The sequence below is a fragment of the Diadema antillarum genome, unplaced genomic scaffold (genome assembly GCF_040938485.1).
Source record: "Diadema antillarum isolate AM-2024a unplaced genomic scaffold, OU_Dant_1.0 seq00001069_RagTag, whole genome shotgun sequence".
Lineage (NCBI taxonomy): Eukaryota > Metazoa > Echinodermata > Echinoidea > Diadematoida > Diadematidae > Diadema > Diadema antillarum.
Window position 1 is genome coordinate 243538 of NW_027271894.1, and position 27554 is coordinate 271091.

The following is a 27554-nucleotide window of genomic DNA, read 5'->3' on the forward strand; positions in this document are numbered from 1 at the left end:
GACAGCACCCTGTGGTAACCATGTTTACGCATTTATTGTGGCACTTTTTCTGGCTAATAGGATCTTTAGAACAACCGCAAATACTCTGTGGGATTACTTAGCACGGTTCATAGCATTAGTTTGTGTGTTTTGTGTAGCGGCTTCAATGTCATTGCTGTATTCATGTGACAACGAAGTGTGACTGCACCATGTGTCTTTCAGAATCTGTTTTTTTTTTTTTCAGAGAGAGCCCTTGTCATCCTCCTCCTCCTCCCTTCCTCACCGGCCTCATAAGGGTTGCAGCTGGCGCATCGCTTCCGGCTTGAGGTAGGTTGTTCTCATGGCGCCCTGGCCGGCCGCGGCGATGTCCGACATCACGGCCGCATCCCAGGAGAAGTTGACCACAGCTGCTGGTGCCTGAAGAAGGAGGAAGGGAATTGGGGAAGGGGTGGGGATGGAGGAAAAGCAACATGTGTGGTCAAAGGCCATTTGTAAATCCTTGTATGTGTCATTACTTTTTATGATTTTGTTGCCCATTTGGAGCATTCAGCAGTTTGCTTTGTTTTGCTGATTAGCATGATAGAATCCATTGTGCAAAAGGCACTTCCCCATCAACATGAAAAGTACATTCTAAAATAACAAGAGACCCGAGGGTCACGCGTTCACCTGAGTGTCGCAATTTCACCTTCCATGCATTCTTGCACATTCTTACCTGAGAACATTGAAAACTTAGGTCTGCATATGGACCCCCTCCCCTCAACTCCAGGGAGTGGGGGGGGGGGCAGGCAGCCCTGGATCTGCAATGAACAAACTTGGAACTAAAGTCATCAATGTACAAACTCATGTTATTAACTTTGCTTTTAATCATTTCTTGTTCTAGAAGTAGAAGAGTAGAAGATTTTAAATATTCCTTAATGGGGGGGGGGGGGGGGGCCTCTAGGGGCCCCCAAGAGGGACATGGTGCCCATTTGAAGTAATTGAGATTCTATCCCCCTAGGGATGCTACCTGCTAAGTTTGGTGAAAATCAGACATGGGGATCTCAAAGTGAAGATGAAAATGTACAATTTAGGCCCCATTAGGACTCCTCCCACTCCCCTCTCCTGGGTCCCATGGGGGGGGGGGGGGGGGGGGTACCCCTGATTCCACCAATCCCATGAACAAACTTGAAACTACAGTCATCAATGTACTAACTCATAGTATTATCTAAGCCATATCACTTCTGGTTCTAGAGAAGATTTTTAAAGATTCCTTAATTTTAGGGGGTTTGGGGCCCCCTGGGGGCCCCCCAGGTGGGCCATGGTGCCCATTTGAAGTACTCAGTAGTGAGATCCTATCCCCCTAGGGATGCTACCTACCAAGTTTGGTGAAAATCACACATGGGGATCTCAAAGTGAAGATTAAAATGTACAATTTAGGCCCCATTAGGACCCCTCCAAACCCCCCTCCCCTGGGTCCCAAGGGGGGCACCCCTGATTCCCCCATGAACAAATTTGAAATTACAGTCATCAATGCACTAATTCATAGTATTAACTAAGCCCTATCACTTCTGGTTTAAGATTTTTAAAGATTCCTTAATTTCCCCCCACTTGAGCCTTCGGCTCAGGTGAGCTAAAAAGTAGAGGACCAGCTGGGGATGGTGATTGGCATTTGTCAGAATTTCCAACCTGCCTCCTACTCACAAGTTGAATATTACAAATACTGCATGTGGTCTTGTGGAGTTCTGCTGCCATCTTCCTCTCACCACATCAATGAGACGTTTAATTCATGATTTAAATGAAAATATTGCATCTCAGCTTTGTATTACAAGCGCTAACATATGAGACCCAGGAGTTCATTCCAATATATAAATTCATGAATGTCAATGTCTCAACTGAGAAACTGCCAAAGACAATAATTACCACAATGAAATTTGAAGGGAATATAGTCATAATATTCATAACATGTTCACAATCCTATACTCAAAAATAAGCTATAGGAGTGAAATGTTATACACATTCACTGCAGTAAACCCCATTCAGGAGACCCTGGCATTTTCCCCATGAAGACACTTACATTATGAAGAAAGTATTCTAAACAAAAGCGGTGATATAAAAACCATACGATGATGGAGCTTTGAACAAACTTAGACCAAAAAAGTCAATACCATACTGTTTATGAGTGTCTGAAGGTTATGCCATTTTTCTTTTTATATGACCTTCTTGATCATAAGACATATTTGCAGTTTTCATGATCCGTTGTTCCACGAATAAAGACAACACATGTGATACAGTGATAATCTGTATCATGTATGCTTATCATATCATCACTATGTATTATGTTTTGCATGATATGATATATCATGCATGCAGGAATTTATCTTATCTGTCTTGCATACTACTGTAAAACATGATATTTTCGCAGCATGAAATTTTCGCAAATTGAAGCCGACAGCCTTTTTGGCGGCATAAAATTTTCGCAAGTTGCCTCTAACATTCAATGCATATAGTGTAGACAAAAACTTTCGTGTGCATTTTAATTTCGCGAATATCGGCTCCCGCGAAATTCACGAAATTAAAATGCACGCAAACATTCCTTGTTTCACAGTATTCAAAGTTAGAGTATCCCTGATGTGCCTCAAAAACTGCATGAACACACTGTCTCTTCCAACAAAAAAAAAAACATGATATCAGTGGCATTTTAAAGCTGAAAACAGATGGGGGAAATACAGTCACATGACCAAGATTTCAGTTCCCAGGTACTGAACCACCTAGCACATTATTTACTGTAAAGGAATTCGCCCTAATTTGTTCAAACTCGCACCAGTCTAATGCTTAAAGGGACTGTACAGTACTGGCCGAGGTGGGGATTCATGTTTTGATAATTCCTAAGTAATATATGAGAAACCTCTTATGAAATATGAAAGAGCATGTAATTCTAAGAAGGATTCAACATTTATTTGATGAAAATCGGTTTTCAAATGGCCCAGATATCCAAAAAAGTGATAATAATAGAAGGCGACAGGCCACAACTTTATTAGGATCTCTTTGTTTCACCTTGTTTTGGATATCTCAGCCATTTCAAAACCGATTTTCATCAAATAAACTTTTGATACCCCTTAGAATTGCATGCTCTTTGCCATCTCATAGAGTGGTTTCTGAATATCTTGCAAAACGTTAAAAGCTAAATCCTCGCCTCGACCAGAACTGTACACACCCTTTAATAGTTTCTCTTTATTCATGCAATGCATTTCTTTGGAAAGAACCATCTCTCTAGTAAAGTAGGCAGAGGATATTACAGAAATAAATGAATGAAAATAAACAAACACTGTATACACCATATATTTGGCGGTCTAAATTTTCGCGAATCGGGACTTCCTGACGTTTTCGCGCGTGGTTAGATCCGCGATCATGGAGTACTGTCCTAAAGGGAGAAATGTATACGTGTTCGTCACATTCGTGTCGGGATCAGAGTCATTTTTGCGTGTCTTTAATTTCGCGGTTAGCACCTGACTCGCGAAAATAAAAACCTTGCGAAAATATTTGCCGTATACAGTACCTATTGTAAATCAACTAACTTATCAATATTATTGATCACTTAATAATAAACTACTAAACCAAACAGAGAGAGAAGACAGTACCAAAGAGAGAAAGGGAGCAAAAGAGAAAGAAAGATCAAAATAAACAGCCTTACCAGGTTTAGTGCTGCCAGCATGGCATCGTCATCGGTGAGCTTGGTGTTGCCCGGGTCAGTCAGGATAAACGGCTGCCAGCTGTTACACAGCTGTGAGCGGATGAATTCCTTGAGAATCCCTAGCCTGTCCCTCGCGTTGAAAGTACCTGGGCAGTGAAGGAAAGATGAATGGACATAGCTTCATCTACATGTATCCCGTCACTAGTATGAAAAGGATCACTACAAATTTTGCACTTCATAAAGGGCAAACTGTTAGGCTATTATGACCCACTGCATAATGAAAATATGGGCGTCACATGCCATGAAAATGGAAATTTCTGCAGGTTTGATATATTGCGCTCTGTCTTGTGGAACAAAATGCATGTGTTTTGAATTTTCCTGACTGTTGACACTTTACCAGTGAGAGCACAAATTCTTGTTACTTCAGCACTTATATCACAGTGTGGGAAATGTATACAAATGTCCATGTTCACACCCTGAATTTTTTTATACAATGACACATGACATGTGAAAATCAGTATCCATTGCTCAATATGGAGTACCACAAAACAATATAGCATACACAAGGCCAATGCCTCACATTTTGATATTCAAACTGAGGGAATAAAATCCTTGCCCACTTTGCTAACTGTGCTTGAGACTATACACAAAAACACCAAAACAGAAGATGCTGATGATAAACCAGCTCTAGGGCATGTACTATCATTGATGATTGACAAAACTATGAGGTATGTTTCCACTGTGTTTATCATCGATGACAGTGAATATATTTCGCTAACCAGTCGATTACAAAAACTGAAAGGGAAGTGTGCCACAAGCAATGACCTTCATTTGATGAATACCAATCACTTGTGCAAAATCTCCCCGGTAATAGTGTGCAATTTAGTGCTCACAGGAGTCAAGCCCATCCCAAGCTCCTTGTAACTGCATATAATCATGGTTCCACTACCATCAAGCCAGCCAAAAGTGCTGCTGCTGCTGCTGCTGCTTTTAAAGGTCCCATTTATTTGTAGCCTGCCTCAAGAGAAAAGTGAGCTAGGCTCCTTTCACCCACCACAGTCACAAATTGAACAAGAGCCCAGCACTGAGAATAGGCCAACTAGCACTCTGCTTGCACAAGGACTGGTGGTGATTCTGCAGTGCTCATATATAGGGCATATGCTCCCCCCCCCCCCCATCCCTTCCAGCATCTGGTACATTGTATGTCCTTAAAGGACAAGTTCACCTTCATAAACATAAGGATTGAGAGAATGTAGCAATATTAGTAGAACACATCATTGAAAGTTTGAGGAAAATCAGACAATCCGTTCAAAAGTTATGAATTTTTGAAGTTTTTGTGCAGTACCCGCTGGAGGAGAAGACTACTGCAGTGTATGAATAACTTAGATGTCACATGCGTACAACAATATAAGGAAAATATAAAGAGAATTTCACAAAATTCCATCTTTTGAAAAAAGTACACATTCCCCTGACTCGTTACCGATAAATGTTATGGGTAATATTATTCCCCCTGCCTTTAGAAAGAGGCAAGTCAATTGCTCGTGTATTATGCGAAAAAAGTGAAAATATGTTGAATTTTCTTTTATATTTCCTTCATACTGTTGTACGCATATGACTCACAAGCTGTAGTAGTCTCCTCATCCAGCGGTTCCAACACAAAAATTTTAAAAATTCATAACTTTTGCATCGATTGTCCAATTTTCCTCAAACTTTCACTGATGTGTTCTACTAATATTGTTGCATTTTCTCAATCCTTATGTTTATGAAGGTGAACTTGTCCTTTAACCTTAAAGGACCAATGCAATGCAAATGCATAGATCCTTTACTAAAGTAAGACTGCTCTATATACATGATGTTGTGATGACTAATATTTGTCTAATCTGAAAAGCAAATTGGGTAAGCAATTTCTTTTTTTCCCATTCCATCAGTGATATATATGTGATTTTCCAACAACTCCATGGTTTTTGGAATGCCAACCAAACAAAGCGACAGTTGGCCGTGTGGGCTGAGAGGCTGAGGGATGTGAAAATTGAACGGGTCTTTCCGACAAACCTTGCAATAAGATGCCATCGGGGAAGCGTATCCGTATGAGTGCGTACCGGTACCATCGCAGTGCCTTCTGTGTCTCTGCCTCACGCATGGCTTTTGTCCGCAGCATCATACTCCTTTCTACTGCCTCTGTCCTGTAGTAAAAGTTTGGTTTTTTTTTGGCATGAGAACTTGATATTCCAAGAAGCAGAGATAAACATTTGAAGCCTATTTCTTTCCATGTCAGGGGACACAATCCATTCTTGGCTGTGCAGTCAAACCGGAGCATCTACACACCTATTTTAAACTCATTTGAAATTAACCATTATCAGCAATAAGCTGGAAAGCAATAAAAGTTCAGATGGACGCAAATTGATATATTTGTAAAGGAAAAATTACAAACAAATTGTTGTGTTTATTCTTTATTCAGAAGAAGACAGACCAAGAAAAGACAGGAATTTTGAAATATAATTTTTCACAATTGAAAATAATACAATATTTTAGAAAGAAAAGTATTTGGACAAAAAATCAACAAAACTGAATTTAAATTAAGATTGTAAACATACATACAACTCCTGTTTCAAACTTCTAAGTGTCTTGCAAGATAAGCCTATTGCTTGAAGGTGTTGCTGGCTGAACTTGCATATGTGACTGCGCACCTCAAAACGAACATAAGTCGCACACACTTATTTTGCATGAGGACTGAAAATAAGTGAAATGGGTCAACCTAGCCGAACTTGACTTTTTCATATTTTCTGAAAGAGCGGGTCTTCTTTTACATAATGCTAAAATTTGGTATCATAAAACGGGCAGGAAAGTCTGTTGTTTTAGCAGTTTATCTCGAACATTTTTGGTAGAATAGTGTGATTAGGTGTGTCTTTAGAATCCCTTTTTCATTTCTGAAAAACTTTGTCCACACTCTTCACTTTCAACTCTAATAACTTTTGAAAGGATAGTGCTACTGATTTGAAAGTTGGCATTAATTATGGACAGAATGTGTTAATGAGGCATGCTAAATTTCAGTTTAATCTAATAGTCTCTTCAAAGTTGTTACTCTGGTGGTTTACTTCCTGTTTTTTGTCCCTTTCATCGCGCAGCCAGCACGGTTTGGTAAAGATTAAGCGCTTGAATAGACACTGTACTTCAGAGCCTCTTTTCTCAGTTCGCACTTTTCCTGAGTTTGTGCTTTCTTTCCAATATTTAGAAAGGTTAGGAGAGGCCATTTGATTTGAGTTATACATCATTTCAAAGCTTAAAGTCTGCCCTTTCAGAATATGGTCTTAACTAAAAATTCATGTCTGGCAACTTTTTGTTTGTTTTGAGGTGCAGTGTCACATATATATGTATATGTATTGTACCGCAAAGAACAAAATCACATAATTGCATGAAGAATAGTATAAACAGCGGCTTTCTATCTTTCCTATGTATGTTACAATCAGTATTTCATAAACACCTACAGAAAATTGAAGTACATCCACATTCAATGCATACATAATATGAAATAGATTATCATGCAGCGGCGGCGTGGTGATTGACAGCAACACACCTGGCCTGCTGCTCCCGCTTAATCTCCTCTGGTTTGAGGGAGTAGAAGTCGTCTGGCAGCTCAAAGTGCCCTGCCCTACGTGATGGGTGGTAGACCTTCATGTCCCTGTCTAGAGTGGGTCTGAATGGGGCACCCGACTTCAGCACTTCCTTCAGGGCGAACAGTCTGTCAGTGTCTCTGGCCAGTTCTTCCCCCAGCACAAAGAAATCTGTTTCAGACTCTGTCGTGAGCAAAACAGAAACAAATGGTCGAAATGTATCCCTATTTTCAAAACAGAAAAAAAGAATTGATTCTGGTATTATAACAAATGACTCGAACTTACCAACAAACACACTCAGAAAAGCCCTATTAGAAATCATGCTGAAAGGACTAGTAACACTGTGCAAATCACCAGCACTTCTACTGACATTATAAATCATATTTCTCTCATCTTTCAATGGGATGGAGATAGACTTCATAGTGCAAATCAATAAATGAGAGCTCATCAGCACCAATAACTGGTGATGTCTTCAAGCTTTGAATTCAAGTTTACTCATATGAGCATGCACTTTGGTTTTACTCTGACAATTAAAAAACTATCACTTATACAGCATAGATTGATCCACACAGCAATAACAATCTCATGTTCGATTTGTGGTGCTAACATTAGTGATATGAAGAGACCAAGCATCGCAACCTTTCTAACTGAGAAAAAAAAAATATGGATGATTTGGCTCAAAAGTAGGAAAGAAAGAGCAGTTCCTATAGGAGTAAGTACTAAAATCATAACATGAAACTCCTATTGAAACAAGAGCTTGGAATGGTCAAAATTTATATTCTTTCCTCCAAATTCAGAATGGTTGGAAGGTTTGGGAGACTTTCTCCCTCCTTCCCACGCTTCCCGCTGAGGGGCGCATCCAGGAATTTCGTAAAGGGGAGGTGCCTTTACAAAATTAAAGGGACGCACCCTCATTTTTTCTTTCTATTTCTTTTGTTTCAAAAAATAAAAAATAAAAGGGGCGCGCATTTGGTGCGCCCCCGCCTGGATCTGCCACTGCACTGCCTGTCTCACCTTCGTGGGGGAGGATTCTCCTCTCAAATCCGGCCGCCTGTAGAAACTCCTCCGCCCCCAGGAGGGGGGACACCCTCTCTTGGAACGCCTTGTTGCTGGCCCTGATCTTGTGGTACTTCTCTTCTGTGGGGTGCAGGCACACGTTGTCAAGGTACCTTGGGGAAAAAAGACCACAGGGATAGGCAGCTTTGACCATTCCTGTCAAAGTTAAACAAACTGGAACAGCACATACAAATATCCTTTTTCCAAGATACCGTGAACACTGCAGGACTCTGAAATATACAATATGATGAAATGAATGTGAAAAAAAGCACAACATTTCAATCAGAACAAGGAAAAGTAGAAATTACGCGGTGCGTAATATATGTCCCCGCCGGAAGTAGCATTTTGTAACAAAATGTGCAATATAGGTAAAAAATCAAGGTCAAAGGTCAAAGAAGTCAAAGGTCAAAATTCTGTGTAGAAGTTTTGAAGCCCTCACCTAGTGCCATCACATAAAGCAAATGGAATCGAAATTGGGTTAGAAATGGCGAAGGAGTAGCATTTCGTAGCCAATGTACAATATAGGTCAAAAATCAAGGTCAAAGGTCAAAGAAGACAAAGGTCAAAATTCTGTGTAGAAGTTTTGAAGCCCTCACCTAGTGCTATCACACAAAGCAAACGGAATCGAAATCGGGTTAGAAATGGCGAAGGAGTAGCATTTTGTAGCAAAATGCACAATATAGGTCAAAAATCAAGGTCAAAGGTCAAAGAAGTCAAGGTCAAACTTCTGTGTAGAAGTTTTGAAGCCCTCCACTAGTGCCATCATATAAAGCAAACGGAATCGAAATCGGGTTAGAAATGGCGAAGGAGTAGCATTTTGTAGCAAAATGTACAATATAGGTAAAAAATCAAGGTCAAAGGTCAAAGAAGTCAAAGGTCAAAATTCTGTGTAGAAGTTTTGAAGCCCTCACCTAGTGCCATCACATAAAGCAAACGGAATCGAAATCGGGTTAGAAATGGCGAAGGAGTAGCATTTTGTAGCAAAATGTACAATTAGGTCAAAGGTCAAGGTCAAAGGTCACGACTGAAATTCTGTGTAGAAGTTTCAAAGCTCCCATGTAGTTCTATCATATAAAGCAAACAGAATCAAAATTGGCTCATAAATGACAGAGAAGTAGCAAATTGAAGATTTTGATCACACACGGACGCACGCACGGACGCACGCACGGACACACGGACGGACGGACGGACGGACGGACACACGGACACACACACGTACGGAGCCCGTTTCATAGTCCCCTGCTCGAACTCGTTCGGCGGGGACAATAAAGTGATACCATTCACATTTAAGTTAGAATGAATTACGCCTGCTTTTTTTTCTTAATTCATAACTGAAACAAATCAATGGAAAATAACAAATATGTCAATGCAATAATATCACACTATAATAATTCTGTCATGCCCATAGATAAAAATGAATAAGGATAACAAAACAATACTAGTCAATGTCAACTTTCCTGTGCATAGCAGAGTGAAGAGTCACATTCACCAAAATTAGAAAGGTTTTACGCACAATTCAAGCCCCTCTGATCATACTTGTGGAAAAACATAGCAGTTTCCCCCAATTTCCCTACAAGAATATACCAACTTTCAGATCTTGCAACATACCCATAGATTACGCACCAAGGATCAAACATATCATGCATACAACAAATATTACCAAGACATGTTATTTTCACATGCCTCTCTGTTCTGGCAGCACACAAAGATTGCGCAACATCCTTTATATAGGAAATGACATGACTCATTACTTTCCTCCGCAAAACTTTGTGGCATGTCTCCTCGACCAGCTGGATTAGTGCCAGGCTGGCTACAAAGTCTCATGTGGAATGAAATGTCACATGACTAAGATGCTTAAAGGAAAGCATGTCAGCGACATCTACTCCTTACCCAATTCATTGTCATCCAAAACTTGACAAATTCCCCTGTTCCATAACGACCTGTCACACAAAATGTGCTACTGACAAATCAAACTATTTGGATACTGATGCACACGGATGTCATGAGACTGTGATTGAAGCACAATTCATGAAAGATTTGACAAAGAAAATGAGATGAGAATTTCAAGAAGTCTTTATCATCTCATAAAAGCGAATTAACATGCAAGATTAACATTTATAAAGAGAAATCACTTCCCACACGATACATTTGCATCTCTCAATACAGGTACCGACAATCTTAACGTGCTCAGGCGATTAGTTTAAATTGCCAAGCTTTTGCATAAGCATTCAGTAATCCACCCAATCCTCAACAGGAATGCCATGGTGACACAGTAGGGATCAAGGGGATTAGGTAATCTCTCTTCATTGACATTTAGTTTCTCAACATCTGTGTCAATTGGCAGAGAAAGCACACAATATGTTTGAATGCCTGTTTCAGCAAACATGTTAGAATACCAAGGGTTTAATCGGTCTCATTTCTATATTTATTCATTTTTTTCTCCATTGATCTATGAACTCCTTCTAAAGGAAGGAACTAGCTAAGGTAACTTGTCAGCCACAGCCATGGATAAAATCTGACTCACACCGTGAGAAAAGGATGATTTCCTCACTGGGAGTTTACGCTCCCGCACTGTGCAGCAAAAGGTGCTTCGCCTTTGAACAACAAAACATTACATGGGGGCACCCAATTTACAAAAGAGGGTGTGTTTTCATGCAGGTTACAGAAACCAAAGCATCACTCGAAAAGATCAGAGTGAGTGGAAAACTCAACTTAATATGGAGGACTGGCACGTGGATATGTGCTGGAATTTGACCATTATCATAACAGCAGGAAATCACAGTGTACCCACAATGTTGACAGATGCTGTCAGGACAAACAATAATTATGATTTTAGTTGGTGCTTGTGTGCAGTATAGGAAGAAAAAAGTGGGCAATGGGTTAAAAAATGGTTGAGAAGCATGGCACTACACCACAACATGAGACCCAGCCATAATCACTTCTGAATTTATGGAGGTAATTTTTGTTGTATATTCCTTTATATAATGTGTGTGTGTGTGTGTCATGCTATGACTAGTTTTAAAGGATCAATAAAAGGGCCTGCCTTACTTGCATATTGTGTCAACTCCAACTTTGACTTTCTCCTTGTCTTTGTTGAGAGTGTACACCATTGTTGCAGCAGCTGATGGAGGATCTTCTGCCAGTTGCTATGGAAACAAAAAGTAGTCAGAAGATTACAAGCGTAAACTTGATCAAAATGACTGCTGTGATCTGGAATTCGCTTTATTATCTCAGAACAAACAAACAAGCAACAAGGCTGACAGAAAATATCTTTTACAAAAGACTACAGTTGACATAGGAAATTCTTTATATTTGAGCAAAGACTATTGCATAAATCTTTCGGGATTTGGTAACATCCTGAACTTTTTAGAGCATGCCATGCAAGTTTTAAGGGAAACACCACTCTTTGTACAAGTTGAAAGAATGAAGTTGGACTAAACAGTGAAAATTCTATGACAACTGGAAACAGAAATAACTACGAAAGAAACACACATAATATGGTTACAACCACAATGATGCAAATAAGATAACGAGATGATGTCATTGCCTAAAATTTGTCCCCATGAATTCAAAAAAAGAAATATAAATGATCATTTCTTTTCAGCAATCAGTCAATCTGCTGCTTTCCATTTTACAGCTGTTCTCTCAAACTTGTTTTTAAAAATCAAATTAAACCTACATCCTGAAGATGGTGAAAGGTCAGGGTGTTTCATAAGCACACTATCACTTGATCAGCTCTCACGGTATTTTGTTTCTGTCACATGATAATAGAAGATGACGAGTCCTACCATGAGGAGACATTCCTGGAGGTGAGATTCGAGCTCCGCCCGCTTCAGTCGCCTGGAGCACCGGCACCAGAAGTGCACAGACGAGACGAGGAGACGCGACTGGTTGTCGCCGCACTTTGGAACGGTCGAGGATGCACTCTGGAGATAAGGGAGAAGCATGTTGCAAAATGCGTTACAAAAACGCAGTACACCCTTTGCTTCACTGATGCAAAAACTTATATTGTCAGTCAGTCTTATCTGGTAGCATCCTTAGTACATTGTACTGAGGTGGGCCTTTAATTTAGGTACCCTGCACACAAACATGCCACTCTCCTGTGTAGTAGTCTACAAGGGTATAGGGCTAACCGCAAAATCGGGAACCCTGCTTAGGTGCACCAGAATTGAACATAACAAAATAATTTAAGCTTTGTTTATACCACAATAAATCAGGGCCAGAATTTGCTTAATTGGGTCATACTTTTGTTCTTAGTACAACTGTATAGTGCACTTCCATTATAGATAATGAAGTCCTCAGGACCAGTAATCTTCTTTTGTCATATCAACATTTTGTTAAAGCCGAACAGTAAAGTATACAAAGAGACATTGGAACTTAATTTTTACTTCATTGAATTGAGAATTTCGTTACAACCGTGCTCGTTATAATGGGAGTGCACTGTAAATGCCACAAGTTGATGACTACTTTTCAAGATCCACACAAATAATCACAAATATTTCAATTTTCTAACAATGACAGCTTTTTCTGAATTATTCCAATGTAGAAGAGTGCAGAGTTCTTCAACCTACACCTGTATGTCATCTGAATGCAGAAAAGGGTTTTATTACACGACGTGGTACTCAATTTATAAACACGGTCCCAAACTACTACCATTCTAGATCTGAAGATAAGACTACAGCGAATCCTATTGTTCTCTTGCTTTCTGATCCTAGGTTTGCTGTAGTCTTCTCTCAGACCCATTTATCTTCGTAGACTTGAAGGAAAGTTATTGCGTAAATCTTCACAATGCCACAAATCACTTCCTAGATCTTCTTTCTGGCAATATGCTACATACGTAGCTACTGCAGCACACCTTTGTCCAAATGTCACTGTAATAATCCAGGGCAACGATCAAAGGGGTAGGGGAATCCGGTAAGGATGAATACATGCAAAATCACTTGTAACATGCACATAATATTATGTTCATTATGAGAGCATCATACATGTCATTAGTTTATAGAAAAGAAGTATGGTAGCTTACCCTAGAATACATTTCATCAGTTGATGATGCTGCTTGCTCCTGTTCCTGTGCAAGTTCTGCTTTAGCTATATACAGCAAGCCCACAGAGGGAGAAAGGGAAAGCGAGAGAGATAGTGAGTGAGTGGGGGAAATTGAGCAGAAGATAGTAAAGATAGAAAAGAAAATGTGAGACAGATAAGGTCAGGGTCAAAAACCTTAGGCAGAGGGAACAATAAAATAAGCATGGCAATGATCACCTCCAATGATGCACTGCCTCTGTCAATGTCAAAACATTGTACATCCCCTTGTCAATAGAGGGCTCTGTTTCATGTTAGTGGATTGAGGGATTGCAAAAGCAGCCCAGTTTATAGTCCTCATGCCTGATTGACTTGCTATGAATGAAAAAGCAGACTATTTAATGGTTGCCAACTCACATGGACCCATCTAGCGCAACTCCCATAATGAGGCACACACACACACACACACACACACACATACATGAACACAGACAAAAACTACCATGTGCATAAAACTTATTTCCTGCCAGGCTAACGGAAATACAACATCACCTTTCTATAGGGATATCACAGCATGGACTCAAAATTATTGTACAGAAATATTTGAAGACTGCCAAGCCACAGAATTACATTTCATAATCTCTAATGCATGCCATCAATTTTATATAAATTCTCAGGAAAATATGGAATTGTCTACCTTCTTAATTTCTACAGCTACATGTATAAACATTGCAGTGACAATGTGCTAGTTAGTAATATTCAGTCAAGTTTTTCATAAAATAACAGTATTCACTGTTTATACTACTGGTCTACTGTATGCCTACAGTACTAATGTCCTTTAGAAAGGTAACTGCTTAAATTGTATTAATATATTAAGGTAAACCTAATAAGGTACAATGTAATGATAGTACAGGAAAGTAGTGACTGTTAAAGGAAACCAAAACCCAAAGAGAAATGTGAATTGAGTGAAAGCAACAGCATTATCTTTCGTAATTAGTAGAACACATCACTGAAAGTTTGAGGAAATTCGGACAATCGATGCGAAAGTTATGAATTTGTAAAGTTTAGGTGTTGGAACCGCTGGATGAGGAGACTACTACAGGTCATGGCGTCATGTGTGGACAACAATATAAAGGATATAAAGGGAATTCACAAAAAATTCACTTTTCTATCATAATGAAAGAGTGCTTGACTAACCGCTTTCAGAAAGCAGAGGGAATAATTGCTACCCTTAACATATGTGTATGCCCGTATCAAGTTGATGGAACGTGTAGTTTTCATGCAAATTGAATTTTGTGGAATTCCCTTTATATTTTCTTTATATTGTTGTCCACACATGACACTATAACCTCTAGCAGTCTCCTTATCCAGCGGTTCAAACACCAAAACTTAAAAAATTCACAACTTTTGCAGCGATTGTCCGATTTTCCTCAAACTTTCACTAATGTGTTCTAATGTTGCTGCTTTCACTCAATCCACATTTCTCTTTAGGTTTTGGTTTCCTTTAAAGATGTCACGTGTTTTGCATCATGCTGATCATCTGACCAACACTCCACACAAGTTTTCATTGAAACTTAAGATACGCAGGCCCCTGCAGGCAGAGGCAGTTCTGGCACCTTACCCTGCGCCTTGATGGAAGCAGAGGCGGGCCGGGAAGCTGCAGGACCAGGGTCTAGTCTGGAGAGGGCTGCCTGACCCGCCATCTGGGAGCTGGAACTGGGAGTGGCCCGCGGTGTGACTGGCCTTGCTTCATGTGACGTGCTTAATACAGAATACACAAGATGGTATCTTATCAGGAAATTTTGATGTTACAGTACAATAACATAAATCATTTGAGAGTCTATTGTGAGCAACAAATGGTGAATAAAATTGTCTTACACAGACTGTTTGTCTGGGTGGCAGTTCATGATCAGTTCTACAGCGAGTTGGACCTGATCTGAAACTCTTGACATTATAGACAGTGGTCTGGCTGACTAATTAGACACTAGTTAGTCAGCCCATCATACCTTGGATAAGATTTACTGCTTATACTGGTCTACATGAAAAAAATCAAAATGTGCAATTAAAAACATGCACAGTTGTGACTTTTTACCCCAGCTGCAATTTCCCAGAGTCTGTTTACTTTATAGTGTATCAGTGCATCAAAGAAGTAAATTTAGAAATACAGCTGGTCTACATTCAGGTACTTATTGATTAAAGTTAATAATATTCAGCTTTTATAGCTATGGTGTGAAATGCATACAGTGTACTCAGGGTGGTCCACAACTTGAAATTTGAGCATGTTGCAAGCTTAGAATCTGAAAATATTGCAGAAATTGTATGTGCCCGGAGCACACATCACGAGCATGTAGTACACAGTATTGCACAGCTTATTTCTCTTTGTGCTGCTTACATTCAATGATCTCTCTCATGTTTTGCTCACAAATTATCTAAGTACCAGGTAATTTGATGTTTCATAAGTTTTGCACAGGTTTTTCACATGTTTGAATACATTTTATTTTGAGCTTGTTGCAAATTCTTTAGGATGGTGCCCAACATGTTGCTTGCTTTTGAGGATGTTGCACAAGATTTGAGGATGTTGCACAAAACTTTTAGCATGTTGCAGCAACATGCTGAAACCCCTTGTGGACCACCCTGTGTACTGTTGATGGAAATTTCTTATTTACACAAATATCAAGTTGTGAACATTTACTATGAAATGAACAGTCCACTTTGATATCAAATTCATATGACTGGGTTTTTTTTCAATTCTGTTACATCCTACACTGTACAGCTCAGTACAACAGCTGGTTTATCATCTCTCTTGCTTGGCGGTATGATATACAATGTATAGTGGATACACACTATAGTCCTGACAAGAACAGTGGAGATTCTAAAGCAATGCATGCATGACTTCACAATCAGTAGGTGAAATGAAGTGCATGTAGGTAAATACTGAAAGAAGTTGATGTGGCAACTCAAAAAAAAAAAAAGATGCGGAAAAAGATAATGAACAAAACATTTTAATAATTTCATCACCACTTTGAAAAATAGTAAATAATACAAAAATTGATGCTGCAACGAAATCAGATGATAAGGATGAAAAACTACTTTCATTTTTTGCTTGACCTTAACACTCCTTATTTTGTTTTAGGATTAAATAACCTTCTGAATGATGAACTTTATTTCATTGTCGGATTTAATACAAACCTTTGGAATTACAAACCTTACTTTATTTTCAGAATTATAACCTGGCCTCAGAACTGTGAACCTTTGGTATAACAAACCTTCAGAATAATTCCACAAATGTTTGTATCAAAGAACCCTTTTTCATTTAAGGATTAATGAACCTCAGGTCATACAGAATTTGTGTGTTTAAGAATCTTACAACCTTCAAAATACTGAACATCATCATCTACCTACAAACAGTGGCTGGAGACTAGTGTGTTCTGTAGTGTCTGTTTACTAATAAGAGTGCTTTATTCAACAGAACTTACAGAAGGACCTATAATTATAACTGCTTGGCATGGATGGCATGGTGTGTTCTACATTATGTAAAAATAAATTATGTGAAAAACTACCTTTACTTTTAACAATTGATTGTTAGGCACACATTTACATACCACATTTAATATCCCATTTTACACTTCTCTGGGTGCCAAACTGTCACCCCTCAGTTATTTTGCGGTGCTAGTGTACTTTTGCATATCCTCATCAATTGATCTCTAAACATGTACAAACTCACTCTATAATATCCAACAAACACAAATATTTGCATCTGAGTGAGACCCAAGTCCAGCAGATATGGAATTTTCACTGTTTTGACACTTTTACACTTGTTGGAATATATGTCAATTGCAGCTGCGTACATACAACAAGTAGTTCACTCTGCGATAACTGCCTTGCACACAGGAACAGACGGCACAGCACAGTATACAAAACACATTCATGGCACGACAGCAAGTGCAGCGACTGATCTGAATGTAGTGATCTCACAGCAAGTTCTTCTATGGTACATTTCTATCTTTGAATAGATGGTCTGTTTTTCCGCCTTTCCATCAGCTTGTATGAAGTCTTGTGGTAGCGACTAATTGAGGCTTGGGGTTGTTGTTTGTGTTGTGTGTTTGTTTGTGTGTGTGTGTGTTTGTGTGAATGAAAGAAGATTGTGAAAAATGTGGTTATAAGACAAGGGTGAAAGAATATGTGACCCGCCACAACAAAAGGATCCTACGGTTGCTAATGGCTGAGCCAAGAAAATTGAGTTTGAAATCAGATCATCAAAATCGGTCAAAACTATAAAATTTCTGTTGTTGACATAATGTTGTAGTCTAATGTTTCATCTATCATCTGCCGAAATTTCGAAGCTAAATGATTAAAGGAAAGCCAAAAAATTAATGTTTTTCCTGGCCATGATTTTCCGACTTTCAATGGAACAGAAGCATATCTGAAAATTTGGAATTAGCGCCGCAGATAGACTCTGCCTCGAGCAATGAGGGAGTGATTTTATTGGTCAGTGCGTGGCATCCTGGTTACTGATTGGTCGTGCATAGACCACTGGCACTAAGCTTGAATGAATATCGCAGAGGTTGCTATGAGCGGACCTTCTATTGTCAAGAAGTGAAAACTGTCTTACACTAGTGTACCTCCCTTTGATTACGATTAGGTTGGAAAGAAAACTTCAAAGGCAGTTTTCTCAAAATGCTGATTTCCTAGACCACTCAACATGGTCTCATAAAATCATCAATACCTCCACAACCGTGTACTTTTTTGAGTCACATTGCATGAAATGAAAGCGGAAGAGTAAGGGAAACGTCCTGTCATTTTCAGAAAATCAACGTCCCTCTATTTTCGGATCCTTTTGTTAAAGCAGGTCACACATAAAGACAAAGGACAGGAAAAGGAGGAAAGGAAGTGAATGAAAAGATACTAGAAAGGTAAACCTGAAAAAAATGAAACAGAAGGTTTACAAAATAGAAAGTATACTTAAAATAAAAACAAAAGACAATGGAATGAAAGAAAGAAGAGAAACTTGCATTATAAAGGAAAGCAATGCAGAGATGGATACTGTATGTTTGAAAAGAAAACCTAAAAGCAAAGAAAAATTAAAGATTGAAAACAAAACAGCACTAGGTAGAATTATAGAATGAGAGATGAATCAAAACTAGATGAAAGCAAAGATGAATAGGAAGCAAAGAAAGAATTATACAGACTGAAATGGAAATAAAGGAAAGGATACAGTAGTACATCAGAATGAAACATAAGAAAAAGATATTGGAGAAAGGAAAGATAGATGGAGGGAAAGACAAGGAAAAGTAGAAATTACGCGGTGCGTAATATATGTCCCCGCCGGAAGTAGCATTTAGTAGCAAAATGCACAATATAGGTAAAAAGATGAAGGTCAAAGGTCAAAGAAGTCAAAGGTCAAAATTCTATGTAGAAGTTTTGAAGCCCTCACCTAGTGCCATCACATAAAGCAAACGGAATCGAAATCGGGTTAGAAATGGCGAAGGAGTAGCATTTTGTAGGCAATGTGCAATATAGGTCAAAAATCAAGGTCAAAGGTCAAAGAAGTCAAAGGTCAAAATTCTGTGTAGAAGTTTTGAAGCCCTCACCTAGTGCCATCACTTAAAGCAAACGGAATTGAAATCGGGTTACAAATGGCAAAGGAGTAGCATTTTGTAGCAAAATGTACAATATAGGTCAAAAATCAAGGTCAAAGGTCAAAGAAGTCAAAGGTCAAAATTCTGTGTAGAAGTTTTGAAGCCCTCACCTAGTGCCATCACATAAAGCAAACGGAATCAAAATCGGGTTACAAATGGCGAAGGAGTAGCATTTTGTAGCAAAATGTACAATATAGGTCAAAAATCAAGGTCAAAGGTCAAAGAAGTCAAAGGTCAAAATTCTGTGTAGAAGTTTTGAAGCCCTCACCTAGTGCCATCATATAAAGCAAACGGAATCAAAATCGGGTTAGAAATGGCGAAGGAGTAGCATTTTGAAGCAAAATGTACAATATAGGTCAAAGGTCAAGGTCAAAGGTCACAATTGAAATTCTGTATAGAAGTTTCAAAGCTCCCATGTAGTGCTATCATATAAAGCAAACAGAATCAAAATTGGGTTAGAAATGGCGAAGGAGTAGCATTTTGAACGTTTTGATCACACACGGACGCACACACGGACGGACACACGGACGGACGGACGGACACACGGACACACGGACACACGGACACACACACGTACGGAGCCCGTTTCATAGTCCCCTGCTCGAACTCGTTCGGCGGGGACAATAAGCCATGAAGGAAAATAAGAACAATGAGGTAGAAAGTAAGAAGGTTAGACAAGAGGAAACCCACAAAGAAAAGAATGGGAAAGAAAGAAATACTTGAAGGAAAGACAGAAAAGAAAGAGAGAGATATGTGACCCGCTACAACAAAAGGATCAAAAAGTCGGGGAGGACAATTTTCTGAAAATGACATGACATTATTCCCTTATAATACAACTCATAAAAGTACTCGGTTGCGGAGATATCGATAATTTTATTAGCGCATGTGAAGTGGTCGAGGAGATCAGAGTTTCGAGGAAAACGCCTTGAAAGTTTCCCTTCTGACGCTAACATGATCAAGGGGAGGCGAGACAGTTTTCACCGCTTGACAATAGGAGGTATGCTCCTAGCGACCTCCGCGATGTTCATTCAAGCTTAGCGGTCTATGCAGGACCAATCAGTAATCAGTCCCTCGTTGCTAGGGGCGGAGTCTAGTTGCGGCGCTAAATCCAAATCTTCGGACACGTTTCTGTTACATTGAAAGTCGGAAAATCATGGTCCAGAAAAACGCTAATTTCTTGCCTTTCATTTCATCATTTAGCTTCGAAATTTCGGCAGATGATAGACAAAATATTAGACTACAAAATTATGCCAAAAAGAGAAATCCGATTGCTTTGACCAATTTTGATGATGTGACTTCAAACTTGATTTTCTCGGCTCATCTGTCAGCGACTTTAGGATACTTTTGTTGTAGCGGGTCACATATAATTACGGGCTGCACACACACGCTCAACCGCTTTGTATACACTGTAGAAGCCACAATCACTACCACAAGACTTGGCCGAGGAAAAGGGGGAATAAAAACAAATGTTAGCTTTTCAAAGACACCATGTACAATTGTATAGAAAAAAGCTGCTGTTACTGCTGCATTCAGATCAAACAATTAATCCTTACCTTCTCTGAATCGGAATCCCGACATCGCCGATGACAGCACTAGCGTCCAGAGTTGGTTGCGGCTGCTGCGCGGCGTATTGTTTTACTCGAGTCGAAAATGCTTTTCAGTTTGGTTTTCGAAGGCCGATGAAGAGTTTGCCTTTTTAATTTCAGGGGTTAAATAATTCCAGTCCTTAATAGTGTTTGGGAGGAAGCTGTTTAGGTATGCTTTTGTTCTGCATTGCGGCGGAATGAAGCGTTCAGTGTCCTCTCTCAGGGGTCTGGATGTATGCTTCACATACGGGGGAATGATAACAGTAGCTTCCTGATGCAGAGCTTTGTAGAAGAGGGATACATTTTGTAGTCTTGCAACTTTTCTTCTTTTCTGTAGGGAAGGCCAATCTAGAGAGTCCATGTATTCTGAAACCCTTGTGACTCGGCGGTAGTCATTGAAGACAAAGCGAGCTGCTCGTCTCTGAACTATTTCTAGTTTGTTTATAATAACCGGGGGGCCAAAAGCTAAAAACAGAGGTCGAGTTGCACTCTCTCTACAAACTAAGTAGACCATGCTTATTTTCAAGTTTTTATTGTAACAAACAACATTCCACTGGTCTACCTCAAAAAATTTGTTGCGAAAGCCTCCAAATCCAAGATGGCGTCCAAGATGGCCGCCATATTTACTGAATTTGTTATTTGAATGATAGAATTTGATAGAAACATCAAATTTCAACAAATGTGACGTCATATGAAAGAGAATAAAATTTTCTACAAGTTGATACCATTTTTGTGGGTTATTGTGATAAGTGGATTGAGATTTTAAGGAAAAAACACTCATTTTTTGATATTTTTCTGAAAAAAGGAAAATCATGAAAATGCTTGATTCAGCATAAATCAGAGAAAGACTGAAGGATTATCTTGAAACGTTTCAAGAATTTTGTTTGACATATAATTAATATTTGGAGAAAATTAGGGGTCAGTACTATTTTTGGTTCAGGAGTTATAATGTCTCAAACTTGAAAACTCACTACGTAAGAATGGCCACTTTAGTTGTAACCAAGACCTTGTTAGTCATAAAAAAGTCTGTGCGCGCCAAGACTACTACACGCACCACTGGCACTGGCGCTGGTAGCAGCGCCAGTAGTGCGTGTAGTAGTCTTGGCAAATGCAGACTTTTCTTTGACAAACAAGGGTTTGTGCCTGCAAACTAACTTTTCATATCAAGTGGTAGCTCAGGTGATACTGATCGCTATTATTTCAAAGTAGATTGTTCTGAAGCAGATGAGATGAAGCAAACAAAATTTCAAATAGAGGTAATAGCTTGAAATTTGGCACCAATCTTGTTATAGATAGTTTAAGACACACTAGATCAACCGCTCAAAAAAAATCAAGATGACAACCATCAAAGTTGACATAGTGTATTGCGCCAAATTAAATGTATTATTTCGATTTTGATACAATTTTGTCTGTTGTGATATCTTAAACGGTCTTAGGTTTTTATGGACACATTTTTAAGACCAGTGATATTCTACTCTCCGAAAAAGAAAAAACTGACAAATCGAGTGGAAGTTTTTACTTTTGATGTGAGGAGTGAATAACAGAAAACGGTGAATTTAGAGTGAAATTGGAGTGACTTTTGAGTGAAAATGTTCATTTTCACTCATTTTAGAGTGACCTTAGGCAGGGCTCCACACTAACTTTTATTTTTGGTGGCCCAAAGGCAAATATCCGACCTTTTTTGGTGGCCCGATCAGGCCACCAAATTCTTCATTTCTGACATTTTGGTGGCCCACCGGACCAACGTAGTGTCGAGCCCTGCCTTTGAATAGGGATCACTCGTCACTCTTTGAGTGATCTCGAGGTCACTCTGAAATAAATGAAAATGAACATTTTCACTCTCGAGTGATCCTGATATTTAGTATGGGAAAGCATCTACCAATGGCATAAGTTCAGATCAATTGTGACACTATAACCCACATGAAATCAGCCCAAAAACAATCTGATAACAGTAAATACAGTTTCAGCATGCTTATTTGTAAATGGGGAATATACAGCACGAATAATCAATTCGGAAAATTTTATTCGAACAATATACTGAAAAGTAATTTCGCACAACACATTTAAGAGCAAAGTTGAGAAATTGCCGCCATGTCGGATTTTTTTTTTTTTTTTTTTTTTTGGCGGGGGGGGGGGGGTTCGGAACAGAAGGGCTTTCAAGGACATCTACGGATCAGACATTATTACACAATTATACCATCATCATTCACGTTTCTACAACAGCAGAGTAACATACAAGTAAAAAAGCATATAGTATCTTTGATACAGAAGCATTTCTTTTTTTTTATGAAAGATTGGGCCTTACCCAAACACTGGAATGAGCTCCACCCCCCCCCCCAAAAAAAAGACCCTCAATATGGTTTACAATAGTACAATATCGTTCGGATGTATAGAAACATGTAATAGACAGAAAGATAAGAAGATTAGAAATATATATCAAATTATAAGTTATAAGTTGAGATTTAACTTTGACGCAACACACTTAAGGTATTGTTTGCCATTGGGAGAGATATCACATTCGATTTATATGTGCAGGTTAGTTGCATTACAAAACATTCTACCATGTCAAAAAATCATAATAAAGCCTAAAACATACGAAGATATCACCATATCTTTTCAAGAAACCATAACCATGATAACTGTTAACAATTTAGTATTTGAATTCGAATTTGAATTTGAATTATGTAAAAAAAAAAACATTCTTATCAGATCTATTTAGTACATCTAACAATATACTGATTTAAGTTTGTACATTAGTTGTTCTATTCTTAACTCACAGTTTAGAACTAGCTTAAGGAATTAAGTAAAGCTGGATTTTTGTTTTACGTGCACTAATGGGAAATAATGCCTTGAACAACAACCTCGATTAATTACCGCCATCTTGAATTTTGTGTGGATACTGTTTTTATCGCTAATTATTACACATTGGAAAAATTTGTGCCAATTCCAAGCTCCTATCTCTTTTTGGAAAATACTTTCTGTTCAATCTTATCTGCCTCAGAACAATCTACTATGATGAAATGCTACAGTAATAGCGACCAGCGTCACCTACCACTTGGCATGAAAAGTTAGTTTGCATGCAGGTACTTGCAAGTCACTAGACCATTACAGTATTACATGTGACCATGTAAACACATTGTATACAAAATTTATAATGCATGAATATATATTTTTTTCAAGTTTTAGATGTTAACTTGTGAACAGTGTATGATATTGCCTGTAATTCCAGAAATATGAATTATGTCTCAATCTCAGTAAATCTCAATCTCAATCGCAGGTGTCAAAATAATTCTTCAGTTCTTCTTTGATAAATACTAAATCATGCATTTTTAAATTTCTTCTTTTTTTTCAAAACAATATAAAAATATGGATCCCCCCCCCCCGAAAAAGAGAAGCAAATACCCCCCCCCCCAATTTATCACAATACACAGCTAAAGTGGTATCAACTTTTAGGAAGTTTTGCTCTCCTTCATATGACATCAAATTTGTTGCAATCCAATGTCTCTATCAAATTTTATGTTTGAAATGTTAAATTCAATAAAAATGGCGGCCCTATTGGACCGCATCTGTACTTTGGAGGTTTTTGCAACAAATCTACTGAAGTGTACTTACGGAACATTGCTTAGTATGCTTAATATTATGTATGGTTTTGTTTATAGAGAGAGTGGAACTCGAAAAGTAAGCACGATCTTGGATTTGACCCTCTGTGACGTCTTTGGGAACAGATGCGTGCAAATACATATTATGTAAAATGGGATTTCAAGTTTGAGACATTATAACTCCTGAACCAAATACAATACTGACCTCCAAATATTGATTATATGGGAAAGATTGTAATTTCTGCATGGTTTTCATAAACATTTTTAATTTAATTTTTTGTAACTTTTTAGAGAAATATTCATGGTCCATTCTGAAAAAAAAAAATGTCTCCATAAAAACCTAAGATGGTTTGAAATAGCATTAAAATGTTCAGAATATATAAAAACCATATAAATAGACACCAAAACAGACAAAATTGTATAAAAATCGAAATGATACATTTACTTTGGCGCAATACACTATGTCAGCTTTGATGGCCTGCAATCTTGAATTTTTTGAGTGATTGATCCAAATTTTGTTTTAAACTTTCTATAGCAAGGTTATTTCAAGCTTCTACCTCTATTTGAAAGATATTTTTTGCTTCATCTCATCTGCTTCAGAACAATCTACTTTGAAATAATAGCAATCAGCGTCACCTGAGCTACCACTTGGTATGAAAAGTTAGTTTCAGGCACAAACCCTTGTTTGTCAAAGAAAATTCTGCGTTTGCCAAGACTACTACACGCACCACTGGCACTGCTACAGGCGTCAGTGCCAGTGGTGCGTGTAGTAGTCTAGGCGCGCGCATGCTTTTTTTACGACCAATAAAGTCTTGTCACAACTAAAGTGGTCATTTTTACATAGTGAGTTTTCAAGTTTGAGACATTGTAACTCCTGAATCAAAAACGGTACTGACCCCTAATTTTCTCCAAATATCAATTATATGTCAAACAAAATTCTTGAGATGTTTCAAGATAATCCTTCAGTCTTTCTTTGATTTATGATGAATCAAGCATTTTCATGATTTTCTTTTTTTCAGAAAAATACCAAAAAATGAGTGTTTTTTCCTTAAAATCTCAATCCAGTTATCACAACAACCCACAAAAATGGTATCAACTTGTAGAAAATTTTATTCTCTTTCATATGACATCAAATTTGTTGAAATCTGATGTTTCAATCAAATTCTATCTTTCAAATAACAAATTCAGTAAATATGGCGGCCATCTTGGACGCCATCTTGGATTTGGAGGCTTTCGCAACAAATTTTTTGAGGTAGACCAGCGGAATGTTGTTTGTTACAATAAAAACTTGAAAATAAGCATGGTCTACTTAGTTTGTAGAGAGAGTGCAACTCACTCGTTAAGTAAGCGACTTTTTGGGGTTTGGCCCTCCGGTTATAAGGGTGGATTGATGGGGATCCCAGACAGATTCCACATATTCTAATTTAGGGCGAACTAGAGCCTTGTAGGCAGCTGCCTTAACCTTGGTGTCACACCTTGACAGGTTCCTGCGTATGAATCCTAATGTCTTGCTGGCATTATTTACAGTGTGATTAATGTGGTTGACCCATGACATATCATTAGACACCTTTCTGCATGCGCTGAATGTATGTACAGTTGTATTCGTACTGTGCTGTGCCGATTGCTTGTGTACAGGTGATACAGTCACAGAGCAGCATTTCATGCTATCAAGAATTTCCAACACTTTTATTTAAGTGTTGAAACATGTAAACTTCTATTCGACTTTGGAGACTCGGCAGATGCAATTACTTTAGGTTATTGAATTATAACTAGATCTACATAGCCTCATACTTTCATTTTGTTTAAAACTAGATCAGGGTAACATCCCCAGTATTCGGTCACTTAAGCTTTTTTGCAATATTTTTCAAACTAAAATAATACATCAACCATCATATCTACAGCAATGTATGTGAAATATATCAAACTTCTTTAATCTCAATTTTCATTTTGTTAAATATCACACAGAATTTCACAAAATCGCAAAATATATCACCTTGAAAATTCCCCAGTATACGGTCACCGGCTCCAGTATTCGGTCACACGATATGCGCGTTCAAAGTCAATGCGTGTTCCAGGCAGCTGAAAAACGCGTGCCCGCTACCTTGTTGGCGCAAAATTGCATCGGGGACGTTGCGGCGCCCGTTGGTGACCGAATACTAGGTTCTCGGCACTTGCATTCAATCCTTGTGCTTTGAGACACTGTATCGGCACGTACGGAAATTTTGTTTTTCTTTTGCGTTTTTGAGGATACCATCACACTCCAAGCTTGCAATAAACAAAAAAATCCCGCGAGAGAACGGCCTATTTCTCGATTTTTAGCGCTTTTTCGGCGACCTGTACTCTCTTGTGAATGACTGTGCAACTGCAAGTATGTGAATTGATGACGCCATACCGGTAGCTGACCGAAAACTGGTTTTAGTTAGATCTATAGGAAGAGTTTGTGCACGTTTTGAATTCATTTGACAAGGTCAAGGAGGTGTGAAAGTACTCTTGCAACTGATTTTCCTCTATAACTTTGTTATAATACTGATAAAAACAATCCACACGCTATCACTCTTTCAAGTAACCACACTAAAACTGCAAAAGACAAACAGCGTAGACTCTAAATAATAAATCCATTCAAAGTTATGAACGGTCCCACCAGTAACCTTTTGCGTGGGATTTCATTCAGAATAGTTTACAACCAACTGCAAGTGCAACTGACAACACGTACACAGCTGTTCAATACACAGGCTAAAAATTCCTTACCTGGGCTGTTGTTTGCTGTCAGTAAGCTTAGCACCAGTTCCTGCACTTTTGAACTTGTGATCCATTCGTTTCTTTTCGAAAAATTCGCCTATTTTCTTCATGATTACTTGTTTTCTGTCAATCGCCTTGAAAGGAACAAGTGAAGAAGATGCAAGAGCACAGCTAGCAAGCAGAAGTGTGTACACAAGTGTACCGTGTACAACATCAAGCGAGTTACCTGTGTGCCTGCCTTTTTTTATGCAGGGGTCGAGTGTATGACTGTACGTTGTTTACGTCTGGCATGTGACCGGCGGCCGTAAAGGGCGCCAGACAAAGTCGACCAAAGCGCTCTGAAGAAAACGTTTAGGATGACTTGTCTTTTGCACCAATCACAACCACTCACAACACTCTCCGCTTCGACCCGTTCTTCGCTAACTTAAAAAAAAAATAAAAAAATATTAATTTTATTAAGGAATCACAACACAATTCAATCTTCACAATTGTATTGGCTGACTTGATTTTATGAGAATGAAAAAAAAAAAAATAAATGAATTGAATTGAATTGTGTGTGTGTGTGTGATCATACATCTTACGAACACGAGATTTAACACGACACATCATTTGGTTTTAGATTCTTCAGACGTTTTCATCTTTCTACAATGAATCTA

General features: G+C 38.6%; 1 protein-coding gene across 1 annotated transcript; it reads right to left on the reverse strand.

Annotated features, from left to right (window-relative positions):
* Window positions 1–267: 267 nt before the first annotated feature.
* Window positions 268–27063, reverse strand: LOC139743327 (UBX domain-containing protein 6-like). Its single transcript, XM_071653817.1, has 10 exons — window positions 26908–27063; window positions 14957–15096; window positions 13340–13404; window positions 12105–12242; window positions 11365–11462; window positions 8275–8429; window positions 7224–7443; window positions 5702–5832; window positions 3650–3795; window positions 268–396 (listed from the first exon to the last, which is right to left on the reverse strand). The coding sequence occupies exons 1-10, from the start codon at window positions 27006–27008 to the stop codon at window positions 268–270; spliced, it is 1323 nt and encodes a 440-aa protein (XP_071509918.1). The 5' UTR covers window positions 27009–27063.
* Between the last annotated feature and the right edge of the window lie 491 nt (window positions 27064–27554).

Coding starts and splice junctions, on each gene's coding strand:
- LOC139743327 (XM_071653817.1), bottom strand. CDS start 27,008: ATGAAGAAAATAGGCGAATTTTTCGAAAAGAAACGAATGGATCACAAG. Junction 7,444..8,274: donor GAGAATCCTCCCCCACGAAG/GTGAGACAGGCA, acceptor TGCTCACGACAG/AGTCTGAAACAGATTTCTTT. Junction 5,833..7,223: donor AAGCGGGAGCAGCAGGCCAG/GTGTGTTGCTGT, acceptor CTTTTACTACAG/GACAGAGGCAGTAGAAAGGA.